Below are 12401 nucleotides of genomic sequence, written 5' to 3'. Positions count from 1 at the left end.
ATGCCCACCTAGACCTTCACTGGTACATATTTTTAGGTCATGTGGAGCTTTACAGAGACAGTGTAGGTAGAAAAAATAACCCATACATTTGTGCTATGTGAGCACTGCCAAGTGTCTTTGATCTGAGCACTCTAGAGTCTACTAGTGACATTTATTGAGTCTTCATAGCCAGGTTATGGCATAATAATTACACGTATGGATTCCCTGCTGCATATCAGGAGCTCTGTGTGTCATCATTCCAAAGAAAGGAAAAGTTAACTAATATAAGAAGTTACTGAAATAAGAAAACATCTTCAGAATTGGCTTCTGTTAGTGTAACTGGTGAAAGAAAGTCCCTGTAGGAGTGAGGTTTTGTTTCTTTGGGTTTTCTCCAGGAGAATCACCTCAGGGCTCTAATTGAGGCTTCCCCATGTGACTGCAGGGACAGGTCCAGGGGTCAGCATTGGTGGTAAAAGAGGGAAGTGGTTTCAGATTTCAGTCTTCAGTTGTTCTGATGCTCAGAAGGGTCATCCAGCAATTGGATCCCCAACCTGCTTTCTGTCTGTCTGTCTTTCTGATGAAGAAAGCTCTGTCTTCCTTTATATATGCCTCTCTGTTTCTCTTGTTAAGTGTCGGCGTACCCATGTGCAGTAAATACCAAGACTGAAGTTATTGGGAAACATGGAATTGTGAACCATCCACATCACTTTGCCATGGATAAATTATCTATGAGCTGAAGATTCCTAGTGGCCAGTTTCTGGCATGGGTTCTTTACCAAAAAAGGCGCAATAACAGGCCTTGTGTCTTAACATTGCACTGTAGGTGCACGCATACCCCGTTCTGCAAGAAGAACTGCTCCAGAGCCATTGGGTCTTAGCTGAAAGCCTGATCCACTGTGTTCCCAGCAGGTTTTTTTCTGACTTTCAGTGCAGTGACCCTCCTCAACAGCTGATGGTTGATGACAGATAAAGGTAATAATTCATTGGCAGCTTTGTAGGTAAAAATGAATACTGGAGTAAGGCTCTTACACTGCTTTTGTACTCTGACTTTGAACCCTTGCTGCAAGAGGCTGGAAGCAATGTCTGAGTGGAGAGCAGCACAAGTATTTCTGTCCAAGAGCACTGATTAGCTAATGGATATACTCATAACTTAATGTCATAGCAGGATAGAGTTTCAGAGCTAATGGAAAGCTGATGTACAACTGATCTACCTCTGAGGGCCAATCCCAGTGTCCAAATATAACCTGTAGGCCTCTGTAATTTGGTTCACTGTATTTATATACCCCCTTTCATTGCAGAGGCAGTTTCCAGCAGAATTCTGCAGTCACGTCAGGGTCAGGGGGGGTGAGCAGAGTAATTATCCGTGGGCTTTGGGAGCCCAGATGCATTAAACAAGTTTCTGATTTCTTGGAGAGACTTTCCCCTGGAAAAGAGGAGAAGATTTGTGACCCAAGTGTGCCTGAGAGGAAGGATGGGATCCTGCTGGAAAGATGTGCCATTACAGCTGACGAGCTGCCCATCCTTCCAGCAGTCTTATGCATGCTGCTTTACTTACCACGTCTGGATGTCCTTAAAGGCAGCCTGACCCGGCTCGTGGCAGGAACTCGTATGCTGAGCAGAGAGTAAAATTCACACGGGGGAGAAACGATGTCACATTATGCTGCTCGTTACAACGTAGGATTTGCTATCAGTGAGCTGAAATCTAAACAGCCTAAATGGTCCTAATAGTTAGAGGGGTTAGGGAAGCTTGCCAGAGCGTGGAAAGCATAACAACTGCATTTAATAACAATCAAGCTACTCTTATAAATATTTGCATGTGCTGCTTCAAAGCCTACTACATGGTCATTCATGTACTGCAGTTAGAAAGAGGAGGAGGGGAAAAAAAAAAAAGAGGGTGAGAAGAAAAGGGCACTCCATGTTTTGTAGCTGCCGTAATAAAGAATGGGCAAAGCACCAGAAAGAAAAGAAAAAGGAAAAGAAACCCTCCAAAGTTTAATAAACACAAAAGGGAATAAAAATAAATCTTTGGAGCATTTATTATAAGCCCTTGATGGAAGGATTAGATTGAAGCTCTCAGCCTTTCCAGTGTGGGTGTATGTGTGAAGTCGGCCTGTCTGGCCTCTTCCAACGAGAAGAGAAAAGTTGTTTACATTTCCTAACTTGGGCTGTGCATATAATTGATTTTTTTGTTTCAATAGCAGAAATGAAAATTCAGAGGGGGGAAAAAAGCCTCGTTTGGATACGTTTGAATTTAGGTCTTTTTCCTCGCCAGAACAAAAGCCCAGCTCTCAGAAGAGCTGTGTCAGAGTGTTTTGTTTCTCCTGAAATGTCAGTACACGCAGTACTTGCGAGGAAAGCTGTGGAAATGCAGGGCTTAGTTCATCAAACACAACTGTGGAAGGCAAAAGTGTCATCCTTTTATGCAGGAGATTCCTGATGTGGGGAGCATCTCCAGCATGAAACAAACTCCTTCCATTCCCACTTTTGGTTTAAGGGAGCTTGACTCCATCTCGCTCTCCTCCCAGAAGCAATGTCTGGGGGTCTACGTGCTGTTTTGGATGGTCGGTCAGAGGATGTGTTCAGTCTCTCCTGTCAACGATGCTCCAACCTGGAGCAATACTGCGTACTGTTGAGTATTTTGGGATAGGTCTGCACCCCTCCCATCAGTGCTTTTCTGCTTTGTCAGAGCAGGGCTGCTTTCTGTCCTAGTTGCTGGCACAGGAGCTTAGAGGATGCTGGAATTTGAACAAAGTCAGTAAGAAGCACAGAAACCACAGTGTCCTTATGCACTTAAACACCCACATACCAGAATACGTTTTAACCTGGCAGTTTGGACTGTCCTGTGTAAAGCAGCTGATGAAGTTTCAGCTTGTTCAAGAAAAAACAAAACCAAAAAGAATAAAAAAACTAAACTTGTGATGCTTGGTGTTCGGCAGGCTAGAGGGAGGAGGGAGGGATGCTGCCTTCACCTTCTCCAACTGTGGTTTATAACTCTTGTCTCAACTGTACTGTGATGATTGTGATTATGGTTATTACAGCTGGAAGTCTTCAGTTTTTTGAGGGTTGAATTAATAATTTAAAGATGATAAAAATGGAATCTTTCATTGCATTTACTATTACCTCTCTCCAGAACAAAAGAAATCTGTGTTTTCCTAGCTACAGGAAACATACTGATTTAATTCCACTCGTTAATGATAATGGTTCAAAGAATACTTAAGGAGTGTAGTCTGCAGCAGGGTAACTGTGTTTGCAGACTAACTTGGTCAGAGTCATCCTGGCGTCTACTGGAGTCATTGGGCCAAAATCAGAGGGGAGTCCAGAGGTATCCAACGGAGTCCGAATTGATACAACTGTCAGGTTAAGGTGGAGTCACAAAGAGAGATAAATTGCAGCATCTGAGATCACTTAAAGGCTAATCCAAAACCTTGCAGACTCCATAGAATTCTTTCCATTCCCTTAAAGAGAGTTGCAAGTCTCAATTCTCCATCTTGATTAATTTTCACGTAAACCCCAATTCTGCAGTCAGCCATTCTTTTTCAGAGGAAGGGTTCCAGCTAGTAAAAAACCCTATTTTTTTCAGCTGTCCATTAGTAATGCCTTTTCCTGAATTGACTTCCTATGGATACTGTCGTGAATGATAGAATAAAGAAATCAAATTTCTTATGTGGGTTTTTTCGAGGTATAAAACTATCTTATAAGAGAGACGAAACTTCTGTAAGGCAAGAATTCATTCTTATTCATGGTGGGTGTCCCACGTCTGCCTTCCAGTAGAAGGTAAATACTTGTCCTCTGTCTATACAAATGCACATATGCAAACACAAAAACATGCACACTGAAAGAGTATTCCTTCTCTGTCTATCTTCCTTCTGTATGAAAGAGAGAAAAAATGTAAATGCACAAATGGTTCAGGAAAATCCATTCAGATACATATTCACAGATTTGTAATATACAGTATCGAAAATATAGAAACTGAAAAGAAAGACTACAAATATAGCATAAGAAAGTTCTAGAAATAAGTTAGAAGCTAAATATAAATCAAACTGACAGTTAAATAGGACTTTTCAATCTGAAATAAAGTCAAGATGGACAGGGTTTGTCTGTGCCAGGGCGAGTGGTTGGCTGTTAGTTTGGCTTGTCCACAGGGAATGAAATGGTAGGTTGATGCCTCAGATAAATGACAGGGAAGGACAACTTACAACTCGTCCTGGAAGCATCAATCTTATATATACATACTATTATGCCAAATTATATTCCTAGTAGGATTAGGTTTGGCTGAAGAACAGTAGTAGTCTCGGAGTTCCCTGTAACAGAAAAATAAGTTGAAGATATTATGTCTCTCTTAAATGAGGATATAATCTCTGAACTGAGTAGCTTTTATAAGAATTTGCAAAACATATGGAAATTAAGATCATTGTTGCATAAAGTTAAGCTTTTCTCAGAAGACCCTCATTTGGTATTTTGAGGATGACCAGCACTAATGTGTTGCTCATGGGAGAGAGGAGCAGTTCTGGTGCGGGGATAATTTACATCTCTTTTTCTTTGAGTTCTTACTATAAGATTGTAGCAGTTTTCTGTCAATGTGCCTGGTAGGCAAGAATACTGATCGTGATGCTTTGGGGTTTATTTTTGAACATGGCAGATGTGAAAATTTGAGAACCTTTTTTTTGTTTCTTTAATTAAATGGGATCATAAGGAAGCCTGGGGCTTCCTGTTTGTATTTTACCTCTTTACCCATTTGCCATACTGAGAGTCTGCTTTAGGAAGTATTCTTTCAGAGGTTTTTTTTTAAGTATTTTGAGAACATGAGAGTCATCTCTCACTTGTAACACATTTACAGTTGAGGTCAAGATTATTTCTTTACTGTCAAAGATATTCTCATAGCTAGGATTGTTTTTAGGAGTTTTTACCTTTGATCTTTAAAAAAGAGATTTTGGCTCAATTATGTAGAGGATGTGTGTTTGTGAATTTTGTGAAGACAGAATAAATTTGGTTTATTTCTCCTGTGGCTGACTTGTACTTGGTATTTATTCTGTAGTCAGTTTGAATTTAGAATTATTCAAAGAGCTACAACAAATCGGTTATTAAATGGGTAACTGCGAGTGGTGTTGCCTTGTGTAGCCAGGAGCTGCTACGTTGCTCAGAAGTTCTGGTAATAGCAGCCAGTCTAGAAACACTAAGTAATTGGAAGAAGGTCTTTAAGTTATTAATATGTCTTATTGATGAGAATAAACATTAAGGATTTATTCCAACTATCTTTAATCATTAGTAGTTAGAAATAATGGTAAACGTACTGGACTTGGCTTCTCCCATCTCTTTACACAGAAGTGACAACTTGTGTGTATTATATCTATTAAGAATTAGGTATGTTCCAGAAGAAGGTACTTTATTCAGTTGATGGATGCCTGGATTAATGGCCTGGATAGCCAGGGGAGGCTGCGGAGCAGGAGGCCTCGCTGGGATTTCGGACAAGGCCTGGGTCTTTCACAGGCGCTGAACTGCTCACCTCCCTAATGGTGAGGCTGTCATCTCCTGCCACTGCATGACAAATCCTGAGCTACGTGACTAGAGGGAAAACTTTGCATTTTGCAATTATTATCTGAAGTCTTCCTGCTGGCGTGGCCCCAGGGAGGCCTGTGAGCTTTGCTTCCTCAGCTGAAAATCCCCCCCCTCGCCCCCTAAATACAATCTTCTTCTTTCCTTTTTTTCCTCTCTCCACTCCAGTTTTCACACTGTAAGAGAAGAGGAAACCTTTCCCTGGGTTTGAACGGAGTTTTTACTGCCTCTGAGTCATTTCGACTCCTCTCCGAGTTTGGCTCTGCAGTGTGAGGAGAGCCCTGGCAGCAGCAGGGCCAGGAGGGTGCCAGGCACGCAGGGAGGGTGGTCGGGACACCGGGAACACAGGGAGGGTGGTCAGGACGCCAGGAACACAGGGAGGGTGGTCGGGACGCCGGTGCCGGTTTCTCCTGGTGCTGCTGGCCGGGACGGGGTGGGAAGGCCTCAGACGATCGCTGAACCCTTTAGGGTGACCCAGGTTGTGCAGAAGTGCCTTGCTGCTTAGGCTCAGTCAGGGTTGACAGCTGGGAAGGAGGAAGAGACTGTTTTGAAACCTAAACTGGTATGTTTAACACTGTTACTGAAGACTTGAGTCCATTTTTCTGGGTTTTTTTCTGCTTTCTCCCCAATACATAGTGGGGGGGTTGCATTTATGGCTTTTACTGCTTCCAAGTGGTCAAAATTCATGTAATTCTGCTTATAATGTCTACTACCTGCTTGCCTTTTCCCTCCCTTTCTTCTTCCTCTTCTCTTCCTGCCCTTGTCACTGTAATCAGAATGAATATTTTGTTCCAATAAAACCCTTTAATAACTAAATGTGAAACAAAAACTGAAGCTGGCTAATTTATGCTCCATATTCTGGGGGGAAATGGGCTTCAGAGAACATACAGAATCAGATGAGTTGCTGTTACTTGTTGTCTTAGCAGAACCCTGTGAACTCTGTGCAAGTCTGAAGGCATTTTCCAGATACCAACTGCTGTGATTTTTTCCCAATTTATAAGCATCTGGGATTTTCCACCAGTATGTTGAAAGAGGGGAGGTTTAAATGCATGACCTGAAATAGAGTTGGAAATAGTTGTTAATCTCTGTTAATATGGTATTCCTATAATCAAACACATGTGGGGTTGTTCGGGGGTTTTTTTATTAAATTGTTAATAATATTAAATTCACCATTGGAAACTGAATCATGCTACAGATTTTCCCCTTACTGAGGCTGTCTTGTATTACACTGTTTGAAGGAACAATGTATTTTATCATTACAAAAAAATAAAATCATGCTGCCTTCTTGCAGATGCCATCCCACCGAGCTATTACAGCCTCTACTTCCGAATCGTCAGATTTGACGTCTCAGCGATGGAGAAAAATGCCTCCAACTTGGTGAAGGCCGAGTTTAGGGTCTTCCGCCTGCAGAACTCGAAGGCGCGGGTCTCGGAGCAGCGGATAGAGCTGTACCAGGTATGGTGGCACTTTGCACGTGTCAGCTCCCCGTCTTTCTGCAGCAAACTCGCCTTGTACCCATCTAGCAGGTGGAAAAAACCACAGGGAGAAGCGGTTGAGTCCCATCTTTCCAAAGTAGCCTCATATTTCCTGTGCCTTTCCTACAAGGGACTTAATTCAAAATCATATGAAGCTGAAATGTGCAAACTTTTTCTAGCAAATGTCTTCTAGAAGAAACACCCTTTTCTGCGCACTGGACTGTTCAAACATTGCTTAAACGTAGAAAAAGCGTGATTCCCAGTTGAATGCAGTTCAGGTCCACAGGTGGTCACTGGGTGCTTGGCTTCATGACTGCGATCTGGCTGCCTTCTGTCCAAAGGGCAGGCTGGCAGAAAAGTTGACTAAATAGCGTGTCATTTGTTGAAGGCTAGGAATCTTTAATGAGAGTCGCTGTGTCATCTATATGTAACAGCCATCACAGAGAATTACACAAGTCCCTGTGATGCTGCCGCACCAGCCTGTTGAAACGATTGTATGTTCTGGCTTGACCTCACTGTTCAGACATCCTAAAAGGAGTTGATGGCATCTCTGGGCTTTCTGTTGTTCTACTTTTGAGAGCTGTTAGTCAGCCACCTGAAAGGAGTACAGCTGTGGTTGCCTGAGCTCGGTTCATTGCCTTTCCGTGTTTAAGGAACATGGGACACAAAGGGTTCAGCGGAGGTAGAGAAAAATTGCCTTTGCTTGGCTGGGATTTTGCCTTGTGATGAGAAACAGCTGGAGCTTATTTGAGAGAGCCTGACTTCAGCAATCCTGTGCCCATAGAAATGACTGGCACCTGCATCCAGGGCAGGTACCTGGGTCCGTTAGATAAATATATAGCTGGTGAGTAAGGCAGTTTCTTTTTTAGGCTGGGTGGGGCATATTGAGTGAAGTGTTAGGTGAATAATGAGTGCAGGTTATTGTAGGATTAGGTCTTTCCTCCACCAAGTAACAGGCAAGCCAAAGGCAGGGAGCTCTGAGTGTGTGTGCCAGGCGTATTTTAGGCATGTTACTTTGCTGCTTGGCCTGTAGAGAGGCAAGATGTCTCTGGTGCGTTTTGCTTGCAGAGCACCTATTAAAATGATAAAAGCTGCCTGTTAGTTCCTCTCTCTGCTTTACTTCTTACAAGCTCCTGTAGCCTTTTCTGTTGGTTGTTTTTCCCCTGCTTTGGTCATACTTATTTCTTGCAATCTTGTATGCAGCTCTCCCCAAAACCTTGTGTGGAGGTATTATTTTAGCTCTGTGATGGCCAGTCTGAACTGCTTGAGTTCCTTGGCAGCAGATCTACTGCAGGAGCATGAGACTCCCTAAATACCACTGCATGTAATCTCCATCACAACGTGTGAGGTTAGCATGCAGTGTTTAACAGGAAAAGCAAAAGCAGGGAGAAATTGAAGAGGAGAGAAACATGATCCTTGTGGGTCCCTTCCAACTTGAGATATTCTATGATTCTATGATGTATTGTACAACCGTGCTATAGAAAGCATCCTAAAACTTAGTATATGGTTTTTAGAGATTAGAAAGAAGAAAATCTTAAGGAGCTGAAGGTGAGGAAGGATGGGTAGGAGGCATTGGTGCCACAGTGATGCTAGAGGAGCTCCAGGACTGCGTAATGATAGATGGATAGTGCAGATAGGGTTGTCTAGCAGTGGATGAAGGTACAAACATGGGAGGTAAAAGGGGAGAATGAGGAAGATGCTCATTTCAGTGGAAGTGGGAGAGGCAAATACATTCTGTAGGGCCTGAAGACTTCTTCAGGTATCTTTGCTTCCAGCATGAAAAGCCATGCATGGAGAGCAAGCCTTGCAGAGGAGATTGCTGGTGGAGTTGGCACGTACAGCCACCACTCCTCCTCCGTGCATAAGCACTACTTCCTGTCTTGTGAGATATGTGCTAGACTTGCCAGGGCTGTTGTGCCCAGAAGGAACAATGTGGTTTTTCATCTTGCATAAGCAACATTTAATTATTAGGGTTTGGTTTTTTTTTCCTCCTGCCAAGTTTCAGGTTGCCTAGTGTTTTGCTTTGCTGAGGAGATCTTCTTGATGAGGGTTTTTGAAATTCCTGTCATACCTGCAGTTTCAGGTAATGGTTGTTCCTGTGTCCCCTCGTCTTTTTCAGTCAAGCAGGAAGAGAGGGGCAGAAGTCTTCTGGAGAGTGAGAGCTCTCTTGTTGTGGTTCACTGGGAAAGTAGCTGTCCCTGAACACATGCAAGTCTCCTAACTGCACTCCAAGAGCTCTCTGATTTAGTCCGGTGGCAGTGTAGTAGTAGTAGTATATATACCACTGGTGCAGAAGGGACGATGTTACTCTGAGGGACTATTTTAGGAACAGCTAGAGACAGATGTGCAGCGTAAATGGAAAAAATAAGCAAGCAGAATATAAATATTTTGTTTCTCCTCCTGATTCTTTCTTTGTGTGGTCCTCTGACCTTACAGATCTACCCCTTAAAATGAAAAGAGAAATGCAAGACTGCACCTTTTCAGCTAAGCTTTCCTCGGGCTATACTTGGCTCCCTTTTCCAAACCACATCAGAAAAGGACTTAGTGTTTTCCTGCAGCCCTTGTTTGCACTGACTCCAGGAAGGCAGTCTGGGGCTGCTTGGCGTGGCGAGTCAGGGCCGTAGCCCCTTGCTCCCAGCCCCCAGCGCAGCAGCAGCAGGACCCCGTTCCTGCTTCAGAGGCATGGTTGGAGCAGAGAGCACCCTGTTGTATTTGTGCTAGGAACGAGTGGTTGTGGATCTGTTTGCAGGCCTGCTGCCCCCCAGGTTTTTCCGGGCAGTAGGTCCTGGAGATTAATTCTCATGGAGGTGCTCTGGATGCGTCTGCGAAGCCAGTGGGCAAGTGGTAATCCCTGAGAGCAGAAACAGTTTCTTTAATGTCTGTTTTCACCCAGAATACTTCTCTTGGTATTTAAGGATTAGTCAGCCACATCTGTGTGTTCCTGTGCAGATGGGAAGCACAGTGCACATATTAAGTGGTCTTAGGATGGAAAATAATAAAAACTCATAGAAGTAGTTACTAGAAGTAGTAAGAGGAATTAAGTTTCTGTTATAAGGCTGGTATAAAAGCTTCTGTCTCTTCTTGGCTTTGATTAAGTGAAGCCACAGAAAATTAAATTCTTTAAAGGCACTATCTTTTCTGTTGTTTCCTCTGCCCAAAAGTGAGGGTTAATCTGCTGGTGGTGCTGCTGATCATCAGCACGTTGGAGAGTGGGAAGCTGGAGGGAAGGACGGAAGGAAGCAACATGACCTCAGACGCAGGGAGTGCTCTCCCGCGCTTCTCCTCCCGTCCTTCCACTGCGCCACATGTGCTCGATGTGCTTCTCAATGTGCACCAAGACTTCAGAAAATACTAAGAGGATAAAGTACTTTTGGGGGAGAGAGGAGGAATAATATTAAACAAACAAGTTTTAGCATCCTCCAGTGGCCCTTGCTATGTTTTTAAAGATTTATGCCAAATGCAGGCTTTATTGGAATTTGATCAGATAAAGCTCAGTTGTTATGGGAATGTCTTTGTTCATCAGTTTTCTTGCCTGCTTTGAAGACTTCATCACATCTTTCTTTTATTAAGGTGCTTCTGTATTTATGAATAAAGTCCCTGCACCCTTCAAAAAAAAGCTTGTCTTTTATGAATAAGCATTCCAAAAAATAAATAGGCACCACCGCAAAGCTGGATGAGTGGAAACCCTCGCAGGGCGAAAAGCCGTCCTTCAGAGAGCGTTGTGGTATTGTTTTTAAGGTATTTTTATTATGTACAGACGGTCAAACAATAACAAGTAATAATTACTTCCTATGGAAGCAGTGCCTTGTTTTGTTAACACATCATAAAGCATCACGAAAAATGCAGCCAAAGTGCTGGTTTTTATCGTCATCATTATCCAAGGCTGCTGGGGGTGGGAGTACCCGTGAGGCTGCGGATGGCAGGGGGGGACATACCACAGGATGTATCAGAGCTCAGGCTTGGAGCAAATGAATGGCACCAGGTTAAAGCCCGGGGGGGACATAGGTTTGCGATGAAGAATTTGAAGCAAGCAGGAGGAGACCTTTGGTCTTTCCATGTCCGGTCCATGCCGAGGGCTCCTGTTGAGCTTGGTCGGGGTCTAGGAAGAACCGTCTGCCCTCCAGACAGTGGTAACCCCCGTTTCTTTAAGGGCCTCTCTCCCTGCTTGGAGGTAAGAGGAGGAAGATGCTGTGGAACATATTACCCCATTATGAGTCAGATTTAAATTTAAACCACAGTCGGTTGTTCAAGTACTTCCAATTCAGACAGTGTTTTGTCTTGTTTTTCAGTTAGGGAATACATTTAGAGCGAGCTACTATAGACTTGGGCCAAATCTCCACGGTGCAAATCTGAGGCAATTTACACTGACTGCAACAGAGCTACTCCAGACTGATCGCCATATAATCAGGAGCAGAGGGGCCTTGCTCTCTTTTCTTGCCAAAAAGTGCCGTCTCTAATGCCACGGAAGAAAATACCAGGAAGCAGGATTTGTGGCTGTGAGCTGGCGCAGGCTGTCTGTATTACAAATATCACCTGGGGCATTTGATTTTAATTGACTGCCGTTGCTGTGACCCACATCTAAAGTAGTATATTTGGATCTCACAATATATGTATTGCTGTCCTGAAACCAGACTTTTGCGATCTGAAAGGTGACACGGTTATGTTCAATAGCAAACGTACAGTGCTCTTTGAAGTACCAAACTCGGTATAAAGTGTAGTCCTAATAACCTTCTGCTCTGCCAACCTCCTCCTCCTTCTCCAGCCCCCTCAGCAACAGCTCAGGACCAGAGGAAGTTAATTTGTAGAATATTTCAGTCAAATTGCTGCTTTCTCCTTTTCCCAGAATCGTTTTTTGTTGTTGTTCAAAATACTGTATCCCCTACAAAAAAAAGTCAGTACGCTGGAGACCATGTATAGAGTACCTTTGGCAGCTAATCTGTGAATGTGGGTGAGGGGAAATATTTCTCGCTGTGTCATATGCACTGCAATTTGAGAGCTTATCTCAGATGCAGCCACCTCTTGCCAGGAACAGGGCAGTTATTGAAGATGACTTGAAGTGTATATTATCCCCATTAGCTACTGGCACCAGCTGTCACATACTGCCAGCTCAACACTGCCATAGGTAGAAAAGTGGGGCACTGAGCTGCTGGATTAATTGCCATTTGCAGTGCATGTACATTATAAGGAGTGTAGGAATGCGGAACATGGGTCAGAAACCAGCTGCTAGGTTTGGGTTCCTGCTCTTTGGGCTGCAGTCTGGTGGGGTAGCCAAGCCCACATTACACTGAGACATGAGCAAGTTTTAACCAAGCCCTGCAGCATGGGAGTTATTGGGCTGAGGAAAATCAGGGTGGCTTGCTGGCCTTGTGCTAGGGAGCCTGTTGGAGGGGGGAAC

General features: G+C 43.6%; 1 protein-coding gene across 1 annotated transcript in view; it reads left to right on the top strand.

Annotated features, from left to right (window-relative positions):
* The window catches only part of TGFB2 (transforming growth factor beta 2), a 66467-nt gene that overhangs the window by 36780 nt on the left and 17286 nt on the right, over positions 1-12401 (top strand). The window contains exon 2 of the mRNA XM_069800112.1: positions 6823-6986. Coding sequence (XP_069656213.1) covers positions 6823-6986 — 164 coding nt within the window. The remainder of the gene's footprint in view (positions 1-6822; positions 6987-12401) is intronic.

This window comes from Haliaeetus albicilla, chromosome 13 (assembly GCF_947461875.1).
Source record: "Haliaeetus albicilla chromosome 13, bHalAlb1.1, whole genome shotgun sequence".
Lineage (NCBI taxonomy): Eukaryota > Metazoa > Chordata > Aves > Accipitriformes > Accipitridae > Haliaeetus > Haliaeetus albicilla.
This window is presented reverse-complemented; position numbering and strand designations above follow the sequence as displayed.